This window comes from Stegostoma tigrinum, chromosome 12 (genome assembly GCF_030684315.1).
Source record: "Stegostoma tigrinum isolate sSteTig4 chromosome 12, sSteTig4.hap1, whole genome shotgun sequence".
NCBI lineage: Eukaryota > Metazoa > Chordata > Chondrichthyes > Orectolobiformes > Stegostomatidae > Stegostoma > Stegostoma tigrinum.
Window position 1 is genome coordinate 45,039,700 of NC_081365.1, and position 26,997 is coordinate 45,066,696.

At 40.2% G+C, this 26,997-nt stretch overlaps 1 protein-coding gene across 3 annotated transcripts in view; it reads right to left on the reverse strand.

The window, feature by feature from the left end:
* The window catches only part of si:dkey-100n23.5, a 195,712-nt gene that overhangs the window by 135,628 nt on the left and 33,087 nt on the right, over window positions 1-26,997 (reverse strand). For all 3 annotated transcript variants that reach the window (XM_059650315.1, XM_059650314.1, XM_048540087.2), the window contains exons 4-6: window positions 12,017-12,073; window positions 11,243-11,303; window positions 2,797-2,884 (exon numbers count right to left, since the gene is read on the reverse strand). In XM_059650315.1, coding sequence (XP_059506298.1) covers window positions 2,797-2,884; window positions 11,243-11,303; window positions 12,017-12,073 — 206 coding nt within the window. The remainder of the gene's footprint in view (window positions 1-2,796; window positions 2,885-11,242; window positions 11,304-12,016; window positions 12,074-26,997) is intronic.

The following is a 26,997-nucleotide window of genomic DNA, read 5'->3' on the forward strand; positions in this document are numbered from 1 at the left end:
TGAGAATTCAGTAATTGCCTGACAGAAGCCGAACCGACCTGACCAGAGGTGACACTCACATCCATACTAGAAGCAGGCTTTAGCATTAATAACAGAATATTCTGTCACCTCCCTTGCAGGGTAGGGTTTGCATATCACATCACACCATCATTTCTCCTTTGTGATGTTGGTGAAGAATAACATGATGTAAGTTTCAATCCCCACTGGCTAACGCCCTATCTTAAATCAGCTGGTCAGTTTCAATGTAGCTTTTCTTGAACAGAAGCCATTGAACACCAAAGTGCTCATAATCTGCAATTTCAATTAAGCAGACCACAAGGATAATCATTCATCTGAAAGTACTAATCTTTGTGGAAGGACTTCTGTTTCCCTGGAATTGGCATACACACCAAACAAAAATCATAATGCTTAAACAATATCTCACTAAAATCCTGACACTTTGATGAAATTTTAAAAATATAAAGTTTAATCTCAATGTGCGAGACAGCATTATCATTATATGGATTAAACGCTAAATTTATTTTCAGAAGCAAATACTTTCTTTCCTATTTTACCTGAGTAGTTTGCACCTTAGGACATTCTCCCCAGAGGGTACACACAGTCCTCCATACAATATCAGCAGCGGGATAGTTTACCAATGATTTCATTGCTTCGCTCCATTTACAACTTCATCAGCATTGATCATAAACAGCAACTGTACTTTGGATTTCCTGCATTTAAGTATAGAAATATTACTGCAATTCAAAGGATTGAAAACACACTTTACTGCCTAAATCATGGTTCCCTACCACTCTGGGCTTAAGTGAGGGTCTGGTTCTACTGGCATCAACTCCTGTAACTCTCACAAATCATCATTCTTCATGAGCAAGCCACTGAGTGATCTCTGGAAGGTATCAGAGACAGGTCAAACTCTTACCACCTAATTTTTAAGAGGTGCATTTCCCAGGAGAAGTTACTACATAGTGACGGGAACAGAGTTTAGCTCCATCTACCCAGCCTGGGGATTTGATGTTCAATTACAGAATTCAGTCGCTTCTCCATCCAACAAGCAAACAGAGTCCAGCAGATACTGTATTGCTGACTTGCTGTTACAGTTTGATATCTAATTCTTGGCTGTTTGTATCTACAAGATTACTGGGTACAGAGGTAGATTAGAGGTTGGGATTCGGATTGAGGAGAAGAAAAAACATACGTCATATACAGTGCTTTTAACGAGAACCAATTTAGCAAAGGATAACTTCACCATCATTGATTCTGAAGCGCAGAGAGCAACAAGGTTGATGTCAGAATAACTGACCTTATATCAGAACATTTCAACAACTTCAAACATTCAATCTATTTTTCTCCACAGATGCTCCCAGATCTGCTGAACACTTAAATATTTTCTGCTTTTATTTCAGATTTCCAGCATCTACAGTATTTTGCTTTTCAATTAGCTATTAATCAAAATCTTCTTCTTAAGTATTAACTATATTGCAATGGTTTAACAATCCAACTAAGAAGAACACGTTATAAACAATGAAGTACACCAGCTGAGATCACAACTGAACCCTTGTTCTTGTGTGTCCCTGGGATCACACCGAGTTCTGGCTCTTAATGCTACAGTCACTCATCAGCTTTTCAATGCTGAAGGAAAGGGCTTATTTCTCCAAGTTGACAGCAATTTGGTTTATTAAAATTCCAAGGACTCACAAATACATTTTAATCTTTTAAAGTTTATCAGTAAATTATATCACTCTCGCCGCCTCTGAAATGCAATCCACTTTGGGGGGGGTATTCTCAATTTTGAAATACATTCTGAATACAATTCTGAACTTCTGGTTGATCATTGTAGCAATTTGTATATTGTGTTACTGTCTTTTGGCTTCAGGAGATAACTAAAACTCAAATCTAAGCTTTAAAATTTTCAAGTTTTTGAGATGATCCAGTAGACCAAAAATGTTAAATATTCCGGCCTACAAACTGTCAAGATGGAGGCTGAATCTCAGCGCGGGATGTGAACTGAACCTAGCAACATGTAGCTCTGAGAGTAGGAATTAATAGGGCTTCCAACTCAACTTACATCATTGCACTCAACAGGACTCAAAAAAGAGGAATTCCTATCTACTGCACAGACTATATGAATACTTTGTGAAGATATTTTGAGGGAAAAGAAGGCAAGAAAGCTAATGAATTCAGGCTGGGGTAATCAGTGAGATCCAGATAATTTTACTGTCTAAGCAATCTTCAACAGTCTATTTGTGGATACAATTCACTTGGACAGTAAAAGAACAGAAACGGATTACTGAAAAATGCAATAAGTTTTGCTGAAAAAGACACATTTTGTCAAAATATTTGAAGGAAAGCACTGATATGTTAACAAGTGGACTCTGATTGACACAAGCGTTGCCATGGAGATCATATTGATTAATGATCACTTGCAGTTAATGACCAGGCTTTAAATTTATACCTGGCATGTTTGGTCAAGGCATCATGCTGAGAAATTAATCAGAGAATAGCTGTCACCTATTTTGCTGAGTTGAAACAGGTGCAGTGCCTGTACATGTTCTTCCTGCTTGAAAAGAACATTATGTTACAAATACGCATTGTGACATCTAACTGAATGGGAAGTTATTAGTCACAGATCTCCAGATGAGAAAATGCAAGAAGATGCTGCACATAACTCTTCAGATATTCTAGATAAATGTTATTCGCAAAACCATGATAAGTGCAGAGAAAGGTTTCGCTTGGTTGTTCTTTGATTAACATTCTACAAAAATTATTCTGAGACAGAACAATACTTGGTGCAATACTCACACTGCAAAGTGATCTGTTCTGATTTCTTTGACCAAGTTGAAGTAAAGGTTGACTGTTATGCAACAAACCCATGCCAGGGAACACCAGTCTACATGTGAACAGGAAATGAGCCTAAAGTTAGAAGATAAATTGCATAAAAACACAGACTTGAGAGGATCCTTTTCCAACTTCAGGATTCCAAGGGATAGTGTCTCTCTCACACATCTTTCATATATCCAAAATTCAAATGCAGTTTTAAACTAATGGTTGGAAAATTGTGAACAGCACTTATTTGAATTTCCACATTATATAACTGGCAGAATTGTTTTCCAAACAGGAACGTGAAGTTTGGAAAATTATTTGTCTCGATTGTTCTAACAGACACAATTATTTCCATTCCTTCACAACTGCCAACTCAGCATCTTTTCTTGGCCGATCAATACTTCACTAAGGTGAACAAAGTTCTTGCTTAAATCATCTGAATGTTTAATTTTAAGAATTAATTTAAAGTCACTTTGGAGAAGTATTGGCTCAGAAATTTCAATCAGGATTGGAAACCTGGGCCACGTTAGAAAATAAAAAATTGGAAATTGCTGGAGAAACGGAGGTCTTGCAGCACCTGTGGAGAGAAAGCAGAGTTAATGTTTTGGGTCAAGTCACCCATTTTTATCTGAAGTGAAAATACTGACTTCTGTGTTGACAACTGCTGCCCTGGAGGTTTCTGGACAGGAGTTTCCTGTGTAGGGATCCAGAAACTCAGAAGATCATCACAGAAATCAAGGGATTTCTGACGGATGCAGGGTGAGTGAGATTCCTGGTGGTAAAAGGGGGAGGATTGTAGGAACAGGATGGGTGTGTGGGGTAGGTGGGTGGAGTGATTTTGAATCCAACCCAGGAGTTGTCAGGTCCAATGGATGGTGTCAAGTCGGGGGCCAAGCTGTAGGGTCAGTTTGGGAGAGAGGGCGGATCAAGTCAGATTGGGACTTGCATCTGGGGATTTCAGGGGTCAGCAGGGTGTAGTGAGTTGGTGATGGTGGTGTGTAGAGGGGTAACCAGTGGTGAATATCACACGTTCAGTTTGTACTTAACTGAAGAGTTAGAGCAAGTTTTTAATGTTAATTTCCATGAGCAAGACCCTGGAATTCTCCAACCCTGACGGACTTTTCAGAAAGGTTTCAGAGGCAGGGGAATGCCCATTGGAGATTTCAACTGCCTAGGCAAATCCCTCAGAGTCAGCTGTGACAGGACTTCAGCAGGGTTCCTCCTGCACTGCTCCAACAACTCTCTGACCACTGTAAGATCTGGGTTTATCTGCAGCAGAAGCACAAACTACATTCGCTGCTTCACCTCATTTCAGAACAATACTGAACAGCCCATTCAAAAGTCCCTCTCGTCAGCATGTCTCTAACTTACAGGGGTAAAACTATTGTATTGAAGTTGTATGTGTACCAGTCACTTTGTTTTCTTTGTCAGACTTTGATCCTCCTCAGGCATCAGCACATACATTCAACTTTCTGACACTGTAAAATATGCTCCCTTCTCTAATTTGTAAACCTAAATAGGTGCTGAATGAGCAGGGTTCCAAAGTATTCCATTTTATTTCCCAATATCTGCTGAGGTAAGGCTGATATAAATTTGCAGGGAATGGCTTCCCTTCCTGCTCCTACGCCTTCACTTCTGGTGTTCCTCCAAGCAACTATGCAGGGATTCACACCTACACCTCGTCCAAGTGCTGCCCCTCACAGTGTCATCCAAAAGCACGACGTCAGCTTTCACATGACACTGAAGACCCTCGATCTCTGTTTTACCGACAGAGCTCGTCTGTCTCACTGTTTCTAAATTATTAGCCTGCTTACCTGATATCCAGTCACGGAGTAGCAGAAATTTCTTTCAATTACATAATGGGAAGACTGAAGTCACCGTTTTTGCTCTCCACTCCAAAATTTCCTGCCCTAATTACACATCTCAACTGTCCACCAACAATTGATTTTCTGTGACTAAAACAAACTGCTTGTAACCTCAGATAACAAGGTGTGGAGCTGGATGAACGCAGCAGGCCAAGCAACATCAGAGGAGCTGGAAGGCTGATGTTTCGGGCCTAGACACTTGTTTAGAAATTCTGCAGAAATGCAACCTCAGTGTTGTGTCTGCTTCAAGGATAAACTTCCAATTAAATGTCAGTGTCCTTCCTAAGATCACATTGTTCCCATCTTGGCTTCACCAAAATTAGCTCATATTCTGTAAACTTTAGTTCACGCCTTTATTTTAGTCTAGACTCAGCTATTTCAACACACTCCTCCTGCATTCTAACCAACATAAACTTGAGGCCATCCATAACTCTGCTGTCCTTGTGTAACGTTACATCTAGTCTTGCACCCTGACCACCTTCATGATTGATAGCCCATACTGGATCCTGGTCAAACAACATCTGGATTTTAAAATTCTGACTCTTCTTTTCAAATCACTACAGGTTTTCATTTCCCCCCTATTCTTGTAATCTGTTCAAGCCCCTCAACCCTCCAAGGTATCTCAAAATATTTAATTCTGGCCTTTGGAGCATTCCCAACCTTTTCACTTTCCCACAGGTGGCTGCGTCTTCTGCTGCCTAGGCATTAAGTTCTGTAATTTCCTCCCTTCACTCCATCCTTGAAGACAGTTCTTAAAGTTGACATTTTAGACAAATCTTATGGTCATGAAAATATGGTGTCATATTTTCTTTTACACTGCTCCTTGTATTGTCTTGGTCATATTTGTATACTGTGCTGCCTCAGGACATTTTAGAACATTAAGGGGCCGAGTGATTACAAGTTTGTTTTGCTTGGTTCTAGTTATGACCAGGTTGTCAGTTTAAATCCTATGCAGACTATAAGAGTGATGCTTCTCTTTTCAGTACCAGCAGAGGGGGAATAATATTGCAGGACTCCACAGACAGCCTTAATGTTTACTTGCATATTTTTGCAATATGGTCATAAGAGTGAAGGCAAATACATATTATAGGAGAAAAACAGGCCCACTTATACTTTTCTATTAATTAGAAAGTTTAATCATCATCTTTTTCACGTTAAAATGATAATTTCTTCCCAGAACAGTACAAATACACACAAAAGATATTATGGAGCCAATAATGATAATACAGAAAGATAGCTAGTATACTGCTCTGAGTACTCGGTGTGCTCGCAAAGTGTTAAACTACAAGGTCAACTCATTTAAGTACTTTTTCATCGTTTCCAGCACTCAGCAGTCAGCATCATAGGATTATCAGTCAATAAATGGGGAGCTGGAAAAGCACACGTCAGAAAGCATCGGTGTAGCAGGGAAATCAACATTTCCAGCCAAAATCCTTCTTCAGGACTGGGGGAGGGGGGGGCGCAGAAATAAATAGAGTAAGGGGGTGGGGCTGGGTGTAGCATAGGTGGGATGGTGATAGGTGGATGCAGGCAGGGGTTATTGTGGTTGGTCAGTGGGAAGGGTGGATAATTAAGAATTAGAACTGCACTGTTAAAAAAGATTAGGTAACACAAATACGCCAAATGAATTCAAGCATGTTTCCCCATCCCTTGCCTCCAATATCTACTAATAACAACTGGGGACATGTATTGCATTATCGATGGTCCAGGTTCTAAAATGAGCAAAATGCATTTCACTTACAGTATAGCAACCTGAAAGAGCATAATTGTTACACTTGTAAACACAAGACACTTGAAAGTCTACATTTAGATTAGAAATTCTACTACTCTCATTATCCAGAGGAAAAAAACTCGCTTTTATTGGCACAGGGTAGTTTACCTGAGAAGTTAGATGAGGAGACCTTTTGGTACAATAAATCCAGTTCTCTAGAATTCAACTTCTCATAACAGACAGTGTTGGACCAGTAGCAGTGTCTGAGTCAGAAAGTCATTCCTTCAAATCCAACTCTAGACTCCCATCCTTGTAATCCAGATGGACATTTTGGTGTAATACTACAGGAGCATCGCATTAGCATGGAAGCTGAGTTTTAGGAGAAAAATTGCCACACTTCCTAGTCTCTCAAGTGACTGTAAAAGACTATTTAAAGAGGAGCAGAGAATTTCTCTAGGTAACCCTGCCAATTTATACCTGTCAATCACACCATCTTACTGCATCAAATTAGCTACTGTTCAGGAGAATATCCTAGTGATGTGAAAGACATCTTAATGACAGAGTTTTTTGTTTCATTTCATAGTGGAGCATCTAGCTGTGCTTTGAATTCTTTCATTGGTTGTGTCGTTGTCACCTAGGCTGTCACATTATTCAAGATAATTCTCAGATTTTTAAATTTGTTTCTTTTAGCATTTGCCCTACATTAGACTCCATGTGAAACTGACCAAAGGATACTTTTAAAAGTATTGATTTTCTTTGGCAAGTATTTTATTCTTTCAATACATTTCCAATATCTGAGTGGGCATCTTTAACGAGGAGTCATGCTGAGGCTAAGATATATCAGCTTTTAGTGACTATTTAATGCTTCTTTCCCTTATTTTTGTACCATTCATATAGAATTACCAAACATATTAGCATCAGCAGTTTGTGCTTTGGCCTTAGCGTGGCCTTTCACGAACCTTCAAACCACTACATTTTGAGGCAGAGAGGGGAAATTTCTTGGACTGGAGGCCTGTGCCCCGGGGGTTGGTGCTGGGACTTTTGTCATTTGTTATTTACATAAATGATCTGAATGCGAATGGCGAGGCATGGTTAGTAAGATGATACAAAATTAGGAGGTACCTTTGATAGCCAAGAATGTTATCAAACATTACAGAGGGATCTGGATCAGATGGGGAAGTGGGCTGAGGATTGGCAATTCAATACAGATTGGTGTGAAGTGGAAAGTCAAACCAAGGTAAGATTTACACAGTACACAGTAAGGTCCTGATGAGTGTTGTGAAACAGAGGGACCTAGGAGTACAAGTACATAGTTTGTTGAAAGCGGCATCACAGGTGGACGGGGTGGTGAAGAAGGCACTTAGCACACTGGCCTTCATTGGTCGAGGCATTGAGTATAGGAGTTGGGACGTTATGTTACATTTGTATAAGTCGTTGGCAAGGCCGCACTTGGAGTACTGTGTACAGGTTTGGTTACTCTGTAATAGGAAAGATGTAGTTAAGCTGGAATGTGTGCAAAGAAGATTTACGAGGATGTTGCCAGGACTAGTAGACTTGAGCTATTGGGACAGGTTGCCCAGGATAGGACTTTATTCCGTGGAATGTAGGAGAATGAGGGGTGACATTATCAAGGTGTATAAAATCATGAGCGGCATAGATAGGATGAGTGCATATATTCTTTTTCCTAGGGATGAGGAATTGAAAACTAGAGGGCACAGGTTTAAGGTGACAGTGGGCAGATTTAGGCAGGACCTGAGGGGCAACTTCTTCACACAGTGACTGGTGTGTATATGGAAAATGGTTGAGACAGGTAAAAAAGCAAAATTTTAAAAACATTTTGATAGGTACTTTGATGGGAAGGGTTTAGAGGGATAGGGACCAAATGCGAGAAATTGGAACTAGCTGAGTGGGCACCATGGTCAGCATGTTTGGGCCAAAGGGCCTATATCCACGCTGTATTGCTCTATGGCTTTAAGTTGTCCCAGTCTCCACCCAACATCGTCTCGCCTGATTAAATGCCCCCTAGCACCAAAAGTGACACATGGGAAGGCATTAAATTCAGCCCATGGACTGAAGAGTTGATTGATTCAAGGTAGAGAGGTTAAACGCACCATTCTTGCTCTTTGTTCAAGTGCTCATCTGTTAACACTTTTCTTAGACAGGAAGTAGAAAGAGGATTGCATTTTTACACATAATTATGGAAGTGTGACAATTGAAGTCTGCATTCCATTCAGCTACACTGCATGTGATCGTTAATGTAGAAGAGTTGGAATGTAGTAAAAGCTAAGAGCATTCCACTGTACATTTTGTTGAGTTACAGCACTTTTAGAAGATGCAAAATGTTCTGGATTTATTATATATTTCATTAATAATTGTCATTTTTCCTGTTTCACCATATCTCAGATTGCGACATTAAAATGATATTTCTACAAGTAGTATCACCCAGTAAGAACCCTTGTACTCCTCTTATCAAAATATGGCCTATGACACAGCCTCAACGCAAGTACTACAATTTTGTGATCAATGTCATGTGAAACTTTCCAATGACATGCCAATTTTATTAATAAAATAAATTGCCTCTAAGTTTATCATGATTCACAAATGTTAATAAATTACGAAAGTCATGAGGCAATGCATTCTGTAACAAGGAATGCTTGGGTCTCTCTCACAATGAATGAACAGAACTGGAAACCATTGAGGGATTTCATTAAAATTAGTAATGCTCAGTATGATGTTACAATTTCCTAAACAAATTGAATTAAAACATCTTTTAAAAATTGTTACCAGTTAATTCACCATTAAAGATTGTTTGGTCGTACAGAATTTGGGCAATGCCAAGAAGGACACATTTTATTGAAGATTTTGTTGTGTTAATCAGGATAATTCCTAAGTATATCAATGCAAAGGAAAAAACATTTTTTATACAAAATGACAATAACGTGCTAACAAAGTGTGAAGCTGGATGAACACAGCAGGCCAAGCAAAATAACGCGCTGCTTGGTTGGCACGTGGAAGCTGATTAATAGAAACACTGCCACGGAGAATGCATCAGTTAGTTGAAAACTGCAAGTTAACTTCCCAACTTTGTTTAAATTTTAAACCAGACAGGTTGAATCTGATTGGTCAAGACATTGTCATGAGAAATGAATCAGAGAACTACCATCACCTATTTTGTCGTTTTGAAATGAGCCCTGTGTGTGTACATTTCTTTTCAGTCTGTCAAGGGCAGGACACTCTGACTTAATATATGCAACTCCCAGTTAAACAAAAATGTGCCAGGTTACAAGACTGACTGAAATCTTAAATTGGTTGTCAGTATAATTCTTAGCAGAGTCAGGGTTACTTAGCAAATGTTATCCAATCATAGAATCACATATAATGTTGGACACAAGGTTGAGAATTTTGCAAGTGTAAACTGGTTGAATATGATCGGTACCTTGTCCCTTGTGAACAGCCAAAAGTGCAAGATTTTTTTTTTTACACAATCCATCAGACTTTGGGATATGTGGCCTACATATTCATATTGGTCTGACACTGAAATTCATATACCACATTGATTTATGTGATGGTGTATAGGATGGGCCACAGGACTAAAAGTTAATGATGATATTTGACAACTGTATGAGAAGACAGGTTGTATAGGATGGGGTAAAGGGCTAAAATTGTTGATGATACTCAACAGGCTGCATGACCTTAGATGAGTCCTGTGAATATTCCCAAACGTGCTGGAGACAGCACAATTAAAAAACTTGTTTTCTGTATGAGTCGGCAGTTTCGTCTATTGTATCTGCTGTTTTCTGTACTGGCTGTTCCTAATACTGTATGAGGAAGTGAGAGTTTTGTTCCAAGGCTGTTAGACTTCACCTCAGACTGAGACTGTGAATGGTGACAGGAATGAACCTGAGCCTCCAGACCAGTTATTGAACAACAGGTCCCCAAAGGGCAGAGGAACATGAAACTTTGTTGGTTTTTTTTCTCTCTCCCATTTATCATTATCATTATTATAAATTATTATTATCTTTATAATTATTTATTATTATGTAATAAACATTCACATTTAAGCAAATTGCTGTTGTTGATCCTTCTCTTAATTATATTTACGTGAATCTGAAAAGAACCATTTGGATACACGCGGTGGTCCAACAGATGGGATAAATATCTTTCCGGACTGAGAGCTGCATGTTGGTGAACATTCTGCTGCTGCAGAGTAGCACAACAAAACAATGCACTTCACCAGTTACTCAAAGTTCCAGAGTAACCCGAGCTGCATCAGGCACCTTTCAGGACAAAAAGCCCATTCATGAGATTAAATATTATACAGTGAGAGATGATCTGATCATGGTAGCCATTATCGTAGCAAGATTACTTTTATGTGCTCTCTTCCAGCTCTAAGCTTGCAGAGCAAGCAACTTTAGAGTGAACTCTGTATTCAAGGTTGCCAATAATGCCAACAATATAGCACTTGGAACCACAGGAATGCCAATTACCGATGAAAATAGGCTGGACAGGCTACAGTAGAGAACACAGGTTTTAGCACATCAAGGAAAGCAAGCTCTTTCGACTGTTCAGCTTTAAAAAGTGAATTTGAAAAGCCTCTTCTTCCAACAGAATTAAAGAATATGTTCACAGAACTGGCAGTTTTCTACAACAGTGAGGAGACTTCAAGTACTTCATTTGCTTGTAAGGTGCTTTCGGTTATCTTAAAGTTATAAAAGGCACAACATAAATGCAAGACATAATTTCACTGAGAGGCAATATTGAAGTGTTGCTTGATATTCAACGTTCATAATCCTATAAATTAGCATAACACATTGTGTTTACTGGACAGAAAAGAAAACAAAACACTCACCAAAGTATGTAAGCCACCAGGCCTGAAAATTGCAAAGGACACCATCTGGGATAACCTCTCCCTGTTACAAAAAGGTAAATTTTATACTGCTGAGCAGAAATCAGAACCATTTCCAAAATATGTAATTCAATTATTTAAAATCATCGTCTTTATGTCACCTGCATATTTATTGTGGCGTTAAAACAAAGACCACCCACACATTAAGACTAAAGAAAAACTGCATATTAATGCTTCTGAAACCCTCAACAATATTACTACACTGCAAAACGCATACTTCTAAAGGATAGACTTGCTGTTTGGCATAAACGTGTACTTTTATAAACTTATTTGTAAACTATTTAAAACGATAACAATTGCAACAAAAATATTTGCACTGAAGGAGGATTTAAAAATATTTTGTTATAATATGGGGCCTCCAAACAGTCTTCACAATACAAAAACAATTATGGGAAAGAAAATACACAATAGTTTGGATAGAATTACAATTGGCAACCTAAGATATCTTCTAGTATTATTAATCAGCAACACGTCAGCATTGATCTTTTATTTCAAGTCATTTTGGTTTAAGGAAAACAATTAAAAGATGCAATACTAAAATATTACTTTCATGTTACTGTAAAATGTACAATGGAAAGTAAACAAGTGATCATGCAACTGATTTTATCATAAAACACTAGAATAAATACATTTAATTATAGAACTATGAATTCAGAAACTTAAAGACCAAATAAAATCAACCAAATACGTATGGTCCACGGGTATTTGTCTACTTACCATGAGATAGGCAATACTGTCAAACAATGCAGCCACAGTCAGGCTCAAGATCATCTTCTATTGGGAGAAAGACCAGAATATGAGGGAATGTGTTATACCATTAAACCATTAGACTGTTCTTTTAATTTTTTTCTAAAGTCAACTGGTGCCAGAAATCACTCCTGTGCTACACTTGCTGAAGCAAGTTTTATACATCCTTAAAGCATAGTATCCTGTTCTGTCACAATGATTCCCAAAGAATTTCTGGAGACTTTTTTCCACTTAGTAAGCAACCAATGTGAAAAGAAAATGTCCATTTTAAGTTGACAAGTCCTTCACGACCAGCAGCAACGTATCACAATATACACAATACACTCTCTCCTCTGTTAAGCACACAACACCAGCCAGTATCTCCACGCTTCCAACTACACCTTCCACCACTAACACCCCCCAACACACACACACACACACACACACACAGTACACTATTGTATTCTGATTAGCTGAACATTGAAACACAGCCTGCTTCAATAGAATGCAAATTAGACACGTACACACTCCATACCAGCTGATGTACGAGTGTGACATAAAAAGCAGCCCAAGACTCTCAATAAAATTAACATATGATAATGAATGAAACCCTGGAGTGGTTAAAGGTAGTAATATAATGCTGAGAGTTTAGATAATGGTTAGAAATTACTCTCACTTAGTTCTCTTGGTTTATGACACCATCTAAGAATCTCTGGTTGGATTACTGCGTTGCAATTGCTACACATTATTCTCTACACAACTGCCTTCTGAAAATGGGTGAACACAGTAAAAATTGCATTAAAAGTCATTTAAGCTGCTTTTCTCCATCCTAATGGTATTTGGGATTTCCTTTGTCAAGGTAAGAGGAAATGCAATGTTTTGTGTTTACACAATCATCAAACATGCCTCATAGCCAGTCGGTTTCCAACTAGAATACAGCTTTTAGCTACAAACAGAACCAAAGTGATGAATAAGATTTATTGCTGAAAAAAGACATATTTTGTCAAACTATTTCATCTTGTACTCATCAATTGATAAGAAAACCAATGTAAAGAGTAACAACATTTTTACACCTGTGAGATAAAGACTGATAGCAATCCAGCCATAGCATGTAGAATATTAAAACCAGGCTTTGCCATTCTCGTGAACTGTCCTAATGAATGCAAGATTTGGCTATTACGTATTGCTAAAGAAAGGACTGGTTTTGTACTACCAAACCAAGATTAAGATTGAGTTCTATTATGATCCAGACCCTACATTTTAGCTAAAGAAGCTATCCTAAGGCAATTTGGCCATGACCAATATTTCTGGGATTTTCCACAGAAGTTGCTTCAATAGAAACAGAATTTAATTAACATGCATAGCTTGGGATCAAGAATAACCACCTACCATCTGAAGGCATTATTGATCACTTTAAAAACACATTATATATTGATAGAACATGGTACCATTGTGCTACAATTAGAATTCTAACAGAATTGATTAATGCGTGTTTTTAAAAAAAAACTTCCCATTTTCATTGATATTGCTGAAACCCATAAATGTAATTCCACACACATGGAATTCACACAGACTCCATATGTTAGTACTTTACGTACAATGAATGTACAATACAATGTTCATAACGCTGGCTTTCTTCAAATAAGTAACCAATCATTTGGAATCAGAGGAATTCTACACTTCATTGCCCAACTATTCTTATGCCACGTTTTTCAAAGAATAATAGGTCTATTGTGGGAAAGTGGAACTTGTGTAGGTAGTAGTGTATTTTTGGTAGTAATATCTTTTGGGCAGTGCAGACTCAATCAGCTGAAGGATCCTTCCTGTGTTGTGTGATTGTAATCTAAATGGTTGCACTCCCCTGCCTTCCTCATGAATAGCCTTGCTGTTTTCACCCTTTCAAGTATATTTCCTATTAATCTTTTGAATCTCATCCTACCACACATACAGGCAGCACATTCGAGATCACAGCAACTTACTTTGATAAGAGAAATCTCTCATTTTCAGCCTGCATCCTTTGATTATTTACTCTTCTCCTAATTTATTCTATCAAATACTCCCCCCAGGTCATCATACTTTTTTCCATCATGAACTAACTCCGTTTAGCTTTCAACTTCAAAAAATTAATTTGCTATTAAATTTACATTTACATTTGCCTTAACTAGGTTTTATTCCTGCCAACTGTAGAGTATGTAGATTTTCTTTTCCTAGCATAGGAAATGAATTTTATAATAGACTGTGAATGCAATCTATATTTTTCAACTGGAGTTCAACTGAACAAATTATTGAAAAGAACAGCCGGGTATTAAAATATATTTTGGTGTAGATATCTTGTTTTAGGGTAATTAAAATCACTGATGACGGTACTTAAGTATACATTTTTCAGTTTGGGCATAAAGGACTTTTTTGATAGACAGTATTGTGACTATTTTTCAGAAATGAAATTATTTTTTGCATCAGAAATTTAATTGTCCGAGAATGCAGTATTCATTGCATTAGCACGATCGCCTATTGACTCTGGAACACTCAAGATTTAAACCTATTCTAAGGTCCTGAAATAATTTTTGCATCTGATAGTTTTAACAATGTTTCGAATTACAAGAGAACTAGCAATCTCACCTCAATCTACAAAAGCATTCAATTTTAAATGACATGCCAATGCAACTGGGGTTTTATTCTAACGCCGGGTCAAGGTGCATTGGTAGAGCAGAATCAAATGAGTTTTGCTGTGATTGGAAGCTCCATGCTTGCCTTCATTAGTCAGAACATTGAGTTTAGGAGTTGGGATATCATGCTACGGCTTCAGAGTACATTGGTGAGGTCACTTCCAGAATATTGTATACAATTCTGGTCACCTTTCTAAGGTAGGATGTTGTTAAATTTGAGAGGGTACAGAAAAGATTTACAAGGATGTTGCCTAGGTGTTAGGTGTAATGGAATGAGCTGCCAGGGGGAGTGGTGGAGGGGAGTACAATTAAAATTTTTTAAAAGGCATCTGGATGGGTGTATGAATAGGAAGTGTTTAGCCTAAACACTGGTAAGTGGGACGAGGTCAGCTTGCAATGTCTGGTAGGCACGGACAAGTTGGACTGAAGGGTCTGTTTCCGTGCTGTAGGTTTCTATGACTCTATAAAACTTCCATAACTGTACCTCCCAATAAAAATTCCTAAGCCTCTGTCTTCTAAGGACAGCTATGCTGCATGTCTTTTCATATCTGAGACGGCTCACCTTGTTACCTTTCCAATGAATCTTGTTTGCACCGTACAGCGGGCCAGTATTTTTGAAATCCCCTCTTGCAAATGTCAATTCTCTCTATTGCTCAACATTAATTAACTCAAGAATTTTCATCAAGTGTATAGATCGGTCTCCTACTTGTGAAAGTATCATAGCAGAAGTGAGCGGTGCTGGTCACTGGCCCTTTAAACAACCGTGATGTGAACAGCGGATCAATTAACTGCTAAATGCATCCTTCCGACTGTACTGCGTCTCCCCCATTTAATTTCAAGCCAAAGCTGGCACTGAGTTGCAACAAATACGCACTGAACTGCATTCCAGTGACAAAAGTGCTGGTTCTAGGCTGGAAGTGATTGAAACAAAAAAAAAATCACGTAGCACATAAAAAGTGAGCAATGTATGACACTTAAACAATAGATTTATCAGCTGTTTAAAGCACCAGTGTTTGCTGAGCATCAGCATGCGGGACAACAGCAAACATTAAGAATTACTGCAATGACAAAAGGTCATTCAGCTGAAACATTACCAACACCACTGACCTCTATCTTCTCAGCTGCTGCCTAACCTGCTAAACGTTTCGAGCAGCATCATTTAAATTTAGATTTCTAGCATGTGCAGTATTTTGTTATTTGACCTCCACTGTTCAACTGGCTACTTGGCAAAGTAGCCTTTTTTCAAAAATATCACTCTACATTGTAAACAATTTTCACTTGTAAATTACAGAATTTACAACAAATCTCAACTTGTCTTCATTCGTCACATGTCCCACTCTTCGGTGTCTCAATGCAGTTATATATAAGTATTCTTAATATTTATATATTGCATATTAGGCATATAGCACAAAGGCAAAACCTTTTAAACTGAAAACTTTAGAAAGTGCAACAGAAATAAACCTTTCTTTCTGCACCAAGTGTCTCATTACAATTGCAATGTTCTTGATGCTCATAAAGCACAATCCTTGATAGGCCTATAGCCCGAGGGGTTTTACAGTTTCCAATCTCTGAAAGGCCTCACGCCGTGGCATTTGTAGTGAGTGCCCCAGGCTTTATTGCATCCCTCAGCACATAGCCCTGGGCCATGTAATGTGCCAATCTGCAGGGCAACTCTCTATGCTGGAAGCAAACATCAAAAGATCAAAGAGCACTTTTGGCTGAGCTGATGGTCCTACAGGTCAAATTTTGTCTCTTTGTGTGCCCCTAGGAGTAGCCCGTAGACCGCAAACGGCAGAGCTCTGCGTCACGAAGCTGCACAAGAAATGCCCTAACGATGAACCAACGCATCAATCTTCAGACATTTTTTGCAAAGGCACATTTCACAAGGAGGTGGAGAACAAATAAAACCACTGAGCAGGTAATTGCTGAGGAGCTAAGACTCTGGGCATGTCGAAAGAATCTGACAGAAACAGCCTTTCTCGCTACCGGTCAGGTTACATCTCGGATACAATACACTGTGCAGCTGGAGGAAGACAGTAGGCCAGGCAGCATCAGAGAAGCAGGAAAATTGAAATTTCGGCTTGGGACCCTTCTTCAGGAATGGGGAGGGGGAAGGGAGCTGGGGAAAAATAGACAGAAGAGGCGTAGGGCTGGGAATTCAAGTGGGATGGTGATAGGCGCGTGCAGGTAGGGAATTGTGAGGATTGGTCAGCGGGATGAGTGGGGCAGATAAGTGGGAGAAAAGATGGACAGGTTGTGTCAGGAGACAGAAATGAGAGGGAGGGTTGGACATGGGATGGGGGGGGGGGTGCGGAGAGATTTTGAAACTGATAGAATTCACATTTAGGCCATTGGACTGTAGGCTCCCGAGGCGGAATAAGAGGTGCTGCTCCTACAGTTTCTGGGTGGCATTATTGTGGCACTGGAGGCGGCCCAGGATGGACATGTCACCCATGGAATGGGAGGGGGAGTTAAAATGGTTGGCAACCAGAAGGTGTTGTCATTTGACATGTACAGAGTGCAGACGCTCTATGCAACAGTCTGAGTCTATGCTTGGTCTCACTGATGTAAAGGAGGCCACATCACGAGCAACAGTAGACCAAGTTGGCAGATGTACAGGTGAACCCCTGTCTGACATGGAAGGTTTGTATTGGGCCTTGAATGGAGGTGAGGGGGAGGTGTAGGGGCAGGTGTAGCACTTCCTGCGGTTGCAGGGAAAAATGCCAGGGTTGGAGGGGTCAGTGGGGAGTGTGGAGCAGACAAGGGAGTCATGGAGTGAGCAGTCCCTACGAAAGGCATTTCGGGGTGGGGAGAGAAATATCTGGTTGGTTGTGGCATTGGACTGTAGGTGGCCGAAGTGGTGGAGAATGATACGCTGGCGATGCAGAGGTTGGTGGGATGATCTGTAAGGACAAGGGGGATTTTGTCTTTATTTTTATTGGGGGGGGGGAATGGGGGCTTGAGGGCAGAAGTGTGGGAGATGCAAGAGATGGGGTTGAGGGCATTTTTGATCACTGGAGGGGGGAGGATGTTGCAGTCCTCGAAATAGAAGGATATCTGGTATGTCCAGGGTGGAATGCTCCATCTTGGGAGCAGATACAGCAAAGGTAGAGGAATTGGGAATAGGGGATCTCATTGTTACAGGAAGTTGGGTGAGACGAGGTGTAGTCCAGGTAGCTGGGAGTCGCCAGGCTTAAAATAGATGTCAGTTTCGAGGTTACCAGAAATGGAGATGGAGAGGTTCAGGAAAGAGAGGGAGGTATCAGAGATGGTCCAGGTGAATTTGAGGTTGGGGTGGAAGGTGATAGTAAAGTCGATGAACTGTTCAATCACCTCATGGGAGCACGAGGCGATGCTGATACAGTCATCGATATAGCGGAGGAAGAGGTGGGGGATAGTGCCGGTGTAGCAGCAAAAGAGTGACTGTTCCATATATCCTACAAAGAAGCAGGCATAGCTTGGGACCATGCAGGTTCCCACGGCTACCCCCTTAAGTCTGTAAGAAGTGGGATGAGTTAAAGGAGAAGTTGTTCAGGGTGAGGACGAGTTCAGTTAAGCAGTTGCGGGTGTCGGTGGTGGGGGACTGATTGGACCTGCGGGAGAGGAAGAAGCGGAAGATTTTTAGGCCATCTGCACGGGGAATATAAATGTACTAGGACTGCACATACCTAGTGAAGATGAAGTGTTGGGGGCCAGGGAATTGGAAGTCTTGGAGGAGGAGGAGGGTGTGGGTGGTGTCCCAGACTTAAGTGGGGAGTTCCTGGATCGGGGGGGGGGAAAAACAAGAGTCAAGGTAAGTGGAGGTGAGCTCAGTAGGGCAGGACAGGCAGAGATGATGGGTCAGCCAGGGCAGTCAGGTTTGTGAATTCTGGGAAGGAGACAGAAACGGGTAGTGCAGGGTTGGGGAAAGATGAGGTTGGAGGCTGCGGGTGGGAGGTCACCTGAGGTGATGAGGTTATGAATGGTCTGAGAGATGATGGTTTGGTGGTCAGGGGTGGGGTCATAGTCAAGGGGACAATAGGTGGAGGTATCAGTGAGTTGGCACCTGACCATGGCGACGTAAAGGTCAGTGCGCCATACCACTGCTGCACTCCTCCCTTATCCGCGGGTTTGAAGCTGAGGTTAGGGTTGGAGCAGAGGGCTGTACATTCAGTGCAGGAGAGGTTGGAGTGAGTGAGAGCAGTGGAGAGGTTGAGGTGATCGATTTCATGACGGCAGTTGGAGACGAAGAAGTTGAGGGAGGGTAGGAGGCCTCGAGGTGGTGTCCGGGAAGATGAGGCATGTTGGAGGTGGGAGAAGGGGTCTGTAGACGGTGCGTTAGACTCGCGGTTAAAAAATAGGACCAAAGGTGGAAGCAGCTGAAAAAGAATTTGACAGTAGATGTGAACGGAATTCATTGATGTGTGGGCATAGGGGAGGCACTTGTTTGCAAATTCTGGTGATGAGGTATTCTACCAGGTGACTTTGACAGTCTGTACAGGGAACAAACCTGCAGGGTCTACCCTCTCCTTTTCCTGCAGGGTCTCGGAGACATTACGTAGTGACTGCTACATGATAGAGTTGTGTCTTGTGACTTGTGTTTCTCTGCGCAGACATGTCCACATGGGACAGTGCTAAAGCACTGACAAACTACCAGAAGCATCCTTTAGAACAGTGGAGATAGGAAGAGCCTCAGTACACAACAGCACTGAGTTTTTACATACAACTTGGTACAACCGCTCACAAAGGTGGCCATTAGAATAAAGATGATGTTGGCTATGAGTTTTTCCTGCATCGTGACCCTGCAAAAATTGTCTGTTTTCAAACTCCAGATACAGCAGTAGGTGGCTTGGGTGATTGCTGCAATGCCGGATTGAGGAACGGGCCACATATGTTCCATATACAGCAACACTGAGAGCACTTTGTACCTGATAACCAGGCCATCATGCCAACCCATCATTCCCGGTGGACTCGAAGAAGGGTTCTATGCAACATACAAACATGAAACAGGAGCGAGGGACCGGAAAGGGTTCCAATTCCCAATGGTTGATTGAAGCTGCTTTCCTGACGTTAGTGTAAACCATTCTCAATTAAACTGCGTGGACATTAGGGGAATCAAATTCAGCCCAGCTAACTACATAATATTATACAGATTAAACAGCCAAATTTTCACTCACCTGGACTCTTTCTACTGAATAATATTTCAAACTGTTTTGCAGATTAATTTCACTTTTATTTGGGTGTGAAACTAAAATTCAACGGGAAATAAAAATTCACTTGGTATGAAATCAGCTGCTAATTTGTAACTAGCTCATTTTATACTCTATTTTTCCACAAACTAATCTCACACTCCAAAACATTTGTAAGAAAACATTTTCCAAATGTTCATTGGAATGTCTACTAACCACCTTAGAGGAGACATAATTATCATCTTCAAAGCTTTGGATATAGAATTGGGGTCTTACAAATCACTTTAATGCTACCTAGATTTCCTGAACGCGTTTGCCAAATTGTAACATCAAATGTTATCGTGCAAAGTGCGAGTTCATTGTGCACTGTATGTTATATCAGTGCAGACAGAAGATTGGCTGGCTGGAAGAAAATAGTTATGCATAAATGGATCTTCTTCTCATTGGCAGGATGCAATGCATGAAGTCCCGTAGGAGTTTGTGCTGGTGCTTCAGCTTCTTACAATTTACATCAATAATTCAGATGAGGACAGCAAAGACATGTTACTTAATTTTGCAGGTGACACAAAGAAAGGTAGGAAAGCTGTTGTAAAGAGAATACAGACACGTATAGGATAGGTTGGATACGTTGTGTGAGTGGGTCAAAATCTGCTGGATGGAACATAATGTCATAAAATGTGAAGTTGTTCATTTTGGCAGGAAAACTAAACAAAAGGACATCATTTAAACAGAGAACAACTGCAGAATTCTGAGACGTGGAGGGATTTGGATGTTCTATTGCATGAGTCAAACAAAATTTATTATTAGTTACAGCAAGTAAGTAAGAGTAACTGAACAGTATCCTTTATTATAAGAGGAATATAACATAAAAATAAAGATGTTATGTTTCATTTATACAGGGCAATGTTGAGACCACATTTCAAATACTATGTTCAGTCTTGGTCTATTTATTTACAAGGTAAAGTCACCATAGCCCTACAAGACCATAGGGCTACTTTCAATACAGACAGGACTGATGGTGATTTAACTCGAGGGTCACCACACGTCAGTCGAGCGTTAAGAAGAATTGGAACCCTTTCCAGTCCCTCACTCCTCTTTCATGTTTGTACGTTGCATAGTACCCTTAAGAAGATTACCTTGATGGTAATCTCAGCTGGTGTGAGAACTGGATCAGTGCTATTGGTGTCACTCTGCAGCACAAAGCGGCTGTCCAGCCAACTAAACTTCTTTCAGTAAGGGCATCTGCCATCCTTACTCAGCCTGGCCTACATGTAACTCCAGAACCAGCACAATGTGGGTGACCTTTAAACATTCACTGGGCAAAAAGGGATGAGTAAAAAATGTTGACAGTGATGGATACATCCCTAAATAAATAAAAAATGGTGTCTGGGTCAACAAATGTTGTTAAGGTGGAGATATACTCTGGTTAGGCAGGGGTATCAAAGGTTAATGGATGGCAAAATGGAATTCAAACCACAAAGAAATCAGTGATAATGGGAACTGCAGATGCTGGAGAATCCAAGGTAATAAAGTATGAAGCTGGATGAACACAGCAGGCCAAGCAGCATCTCAGGAGCACAAAAGCTGACGTTTCGGGCCTGGACCCTTCAACAAAGAAATCATCTAAGTTCTTATTTAATGACAGAGTGGGCTATTGGGGATAATGACCTACTCTGGTCCTAATTCTTAGGTGTGCACTTTAATTGGGGTATTTTTCCCTTTCTGTTTTGTGCACTAAGCAGTGTTACTTGGATATCCATCTAGGGCAAACATAGCAAGAATAAAGATCTCGTGAATTTAACGCCGGTGGTTCCTGAAACCAGAAGAGAGAGGAAAAAAAGGAAAAAAGCTGCATAGCAATCTCAATGTAAAGTCAGACAGCAAAGTCTTCCTCCCCAGCACATTACTGCTCAAGCTAAGGGTGATGGCAGACATCTGGTCCAAGTCTTGGCTAATGGTTCAATTTAATTGGCTTTCACTGGCAGGGGAATCGAGTTTAAGAGCCGCAAAGTTATGCTGCAGCTCTATAAAACTCTGGTTAGACCACACTCAAAATATTGTGTTCAGTTCTGGTCACCTCATTATAGGAAAGATGTGGAAGCTTTCAAGAGAGTGCAGAGGAGATTTAGCAGGATGCTGCCTGGGCTGGAGGGCAGGTCTTCGGCGGAAAGGTTGAGGGAGCTAAGGCTTTTTTCACTGGAGCGAAGAAGGATGAGAGGTGACTTGATAGAGGTATACAAGATGATGGAGAGGCATAGACAGAGTGGATAGTCAGAGACTTTTTCCCAGGGCGGAAATGATGATTACGAGGGGGCATAATTTTAAGGTGAGTGGAGGAAGGTACAGGGGAGATGTCAGAGGTAGGTTCTTCACGCAGAGAGTGGTGGGTGTGTAGAATGTGCTGCTGGCAGTGGTAGTGGAGTCAGATACTTTAGAGACTTTTAAGTGACTCTTGGATAGACACATGGAGGATAGTAAAATGTAGGCTATGTAGGCTATATTGATCTTAGTAGGATAATAGGTCAGCACAACATCGTGGGCCAAAGGGCCTGTACTGTGCTGTACTGTTCTATGTTCTACGTTAATCAGAATTCTGGGAAACAGGAGGACAGCTTGGGCTATCCTACGAATTCTGCTTCAAGGGGAAGCTGTAGATTCTTCCAGATTGCCCTGCTGAAACCAGTCAACTCATATCTAATCAGTCTACAAATCAGATGTATCAGTGACACAGGTCACATTTATATTGGAAGAACTACTAATGGTTCACCTTGTGTCAAACATGCCCTTCACATAACACGAGGCAGACGCAACAATATTGAACAATGATACAAGGTCAAACTGTGGGAATTCTGGATGTGTGGTGAAGCTTATGTGTAACAACCAACTTAAGTATATTTTATAGAAAAGAGATTTTAGGTCCAGTGTTACATTTTTTTTCTAAAATATTCACAGGATATAGCTATTGATGGCCAGGCTGGCATTTATTGTGCATTCCTAATTGCCTCGGGGTCAGTTAAGAGTCAACCACATTGCTGAGAGTCTAGATTTAATTTATTGTAGTCACACGTATCTAAGCACAGCAAAAAGATTTGCACTGTAAGCAGTATAGGCAGATCATAGACAGAGCAAGGCATACAGGTTACAACTGCACAGGAGGTACACATAGCAAGCTCCGCTTTATTTGAAGTTAGAGGGTCCATTTCACAGTCTAAAAACAGCAGGGAAAAACGCTGTAGGTCAGACCAGGTAAGGATGTTCCCTAAAGGACATCGGTGAGCAAGATTGGATTTTCCATACAATCAATTCAAGGTCATCATTAGACTCTTAATTCCAGATTTCTATTAAATTCAAATTCCACCATATGCCGCAGTGGGATTCAAAACCAGGCCACCTGAACATTATCTGGGTGTCTGGATTAATAGTCTGGTAATAACACCAGCAGGCCTTTGTTGCCCCTAACAGGCTTAGGTACAGGCTCTGAAATATCAGTGTGGTGTGCATTATGTTCCACATGCCAATTTATTTACTTGACTGTTAAAGACACAGTCTCTTCCTTGTTTTGCAGATAATGTAACTTCATGTGGTTTCAATTACGAGGAATCATCTCTAAGGCTATTCCTGATGTCATCTGTATATTTTTTAAATCCATCAATCTCCTAGAATTAGGCATGATCCTGTGCAAAAACTGCGTGGTTGGTGTAAAATGACAAAAGTAGATGACTAGAAAGGATGTACTGAGTGTAGGACAGTACATTGGGAATATTGATTTATACAGAGTATTTTATAAGTTTTGCAGCAAACTCTAAATCAATATTAAATATAGTATCAACAGATCTACAAATATAAATCAGATTGCTGTTGCATCAAATTAATAAATTGCACAATGCATCTGCAGGCCAGTGATTTATGGTGGCTGAATAAATCAAATTCCACTAGTTCCTCCCCAGATCCCAAGTAATCTTTATTAATATTCTGGGACCACTTATGACAATTCTGTCCAATTTTCAACCATCAACTTAAAACAAAACCCTGTCTTCATAACTCCTGGAGTCTTTAGGAGAAATGAAAGTGGAAGATAGGCTTAGCGAGGAGGAGGTTGATGAGCAGACTCATTGCAGCCAAAGACCTGATAGAAGGGTATTTACAAATATATTAAAATCTGAGGTATAGAAACAGCTGCAGAAAGACGGATAGAAAAAGGATGACAAAAGTAAGTAACTGAGTTCCTCTCATCATATCCAATTAATAAGATGTGAGGGGAATGGATGGGATAAATAGCCACAGTCTTTTTCCTAGAATGGGAGGGAGTCTAAAACGAGATGGCATAGGTTTAAGGTAAGAGAGGAAAGAATGAAAAGGGACCTGAGAAGTAACTTGTTCACACAGAGGGTGGTGCTTGTATGGAATGAGCTGCCAGAGGAAATGGTGGAGGCTGGTACAATTATAACATGTAAAAGGCTTCTGGATGGATATATGAGCAGGAAGGATTTAAAGGGATAAGGGCCTATTGCTGGTAAATGGGATTACATCAGATTACATCTGGTTGACGCAGATGAGTTGGACTGAAGGGTCTGTTTCTGTGGTGTATAACTCTAGCCAAGAATAATGTGCTATCTCCCTGTTGCATTAGGCCTGTGGTGTCTGGTGGATTAGATCTAAACAACAGAACAAATTAAAATTACATTTCTAAAAATCCAAAATTTGCTGTATTTTTCAATTTGCTGCAGTACAATTTTACAATTCTTGACACGCTGATTATTCTGACAGTGAGCATAGGAAAACACAGAAACTTGTTTCAGATTCTGAATATCAGGGCCCTTTGAGCCTTACAATGTTGCAATGACCAGATTTACAAAAGGAACAATTGTAATTGTGCCTAACTAACAGCAATTACAATGAATATATTCAATGAGCACCAATATTATTAATCTTTAGCAGGTTAGTAATCTGCACAGAGATTTATTCTTAAGGTTTAAACTGACAAATGAATTTGTCATCAAAGCAGTTTCTTAAAATATGTAAAATGCCTATAAAATCAGTTCAGCTCAATTATTTCACCATTCACGCCTTGTGTTAAAAAGTTATCTTTTGGAAGAATTAGTTCTGAATTAAATTAACATTTCAGGGATTAAAAGCCCCATGAGAATATATTCAGCAATTTTAAAAAGTCAATTAAAAGAACCACTTTCAAGTTCACCATTCATTGGCAGTAATCATAATAGGGCCCACCAGCTTTTTGGCACCAAACTACATCACCTGGTACAGGCCACTAACCAATAAGAAGAGAATGCACCTTACCTCAAAAAGTTTGAAGAGAAACACCAGTTGGGAAAGCAGCCACGTCTTGATTAGAAACTCAATTTTAAAAATTTAAATTGCACTCCACTGCCCGCAACTGCAGCTTGTCTGTGCAATGGGTAAACTAAATTTACCCAATATTCTGATGAAAGATCACAGACCAAAACTTTGTTTTACTCTCCATAGGTGCTGCCTGGCTTTCCGAACATTCCCAGTATTTTCTGTTTTCATTTCACTTGCACCAAATTTCATTAAAACCTGAGCTGTGATGGAGTAGAAAGGACTGATACAAAGGCGGCATGCAGGAGTCCAATAAAAAGGGGGTATAATCCCTAAAACGTGGAGTTAGTATATTCAAGGGTGACATCAGGAAGCACTGATTCACAAAGCGTTGTAGTAATCTGGAATTCTCTCTCCAAAAACTGGTGATGCCTGGCAAGGACTGTAGCGGTTCAAGGAGGCAGATCACTGCTAACCTCTCATGAGTAAGTAGAAATTGAAAATGAATGCTGACCAAGCCAGGGACATCCACATCCCATGTGTAAATAAATTTTAAAAAATGAAAACTTCCATAGTGAAACTGGAAGCCTTTTGGTGGGAGAGGATACATCGGAGTTTGGAATCAGGTCAAGTCAATGGAGTTAAGATACAGATCATCGATAAGCCAATTCAAGAACAAAACTGGCTTCAGGGGCTGGTCGCCAACACAGAAACAGTGGAAGCAAATGTTCTTCCATTTGGTCAATTAGGGGAGAAATACGAGACATTCAGGGCAGGGAGTCATTGTGATATCAGGAAACCTAGACCATACCTTGGACATATAGGACATTTGTTGTCAGGCATGAAATAGGAAGGAGTTTGGAGCTAGAAGCTCAGCTGAACAATACTCACTAAAGAAAAAGCTCAGTGCGGGCTTCCAAAACTGACTCAATGTGCCCTTTAAAATGAACATTGTTATAGTTCTGCTTTCTCACAAATCATTCCATAATGAGTAGTTTACAATCAAACATCCCACGTAAAGTTAGGCTCATCCAAAAATATGGCATTTGTATCCTCAGTCATGACAAGTCCTTTTCATTTATCGCTCCTGTACTGGCTAACGTATATTGATTCTGGTCCTACAACACCTAGATCTTTAACGTTTTATCATTGTTTTCAATCGACTTGCCCCTCACCATCTCTGTAAACTCCTCCAGCACTGCAGCTCTCCAAGTAATCTGCGCTCTTCCAGTTCTGGATTCCTTCACGCCCTCGGTTTTCACACTTGTCCAGTTTTGGTAGTCATACCCTAAACTGCCCAGGTCACAAGTTTTGGAAATCCCCCCCAGCCACCTACTTCAGCTTTCCTAATTTCACCTTTGTGTTAAATTTTATTTGGTAACTATCCTGTGAAGTGCCATGGCATATTTTATCTCATTAAAGACATTAAACAAATGCAAGATTTTGTTTTTGTAGTAAAGTCATTTCCTTGAAGGCTCAGTTGACAATGGCAGCATGCAAAAGCCACGGGGAGATGTTCAATTCTCACTCTGTTGTACTTCTTCATCAGAACGGCAGATTGAGTATTGCAAAGAGCTTCAATCCCAAGATGATTTGAACAAGAGATTAGGAGAATCATGGACTGTTAAAGTACAGAAAACGCTATGCTTCTTCAGTGAAACAGTTTTTCTAATCATTTTTCCTCATTTCACCAAGATGTGGCAACAGATTAAAGAAAAATACAAAGCCATTATTTTTAACATGTCCACTGTCTCATAGTTAGCTATGCATGTCAATTCCAGGCATGACCATCTGTGAAATAGAAAGCTTAAACTGATCTTAACAGATGTAAAGATGGTGA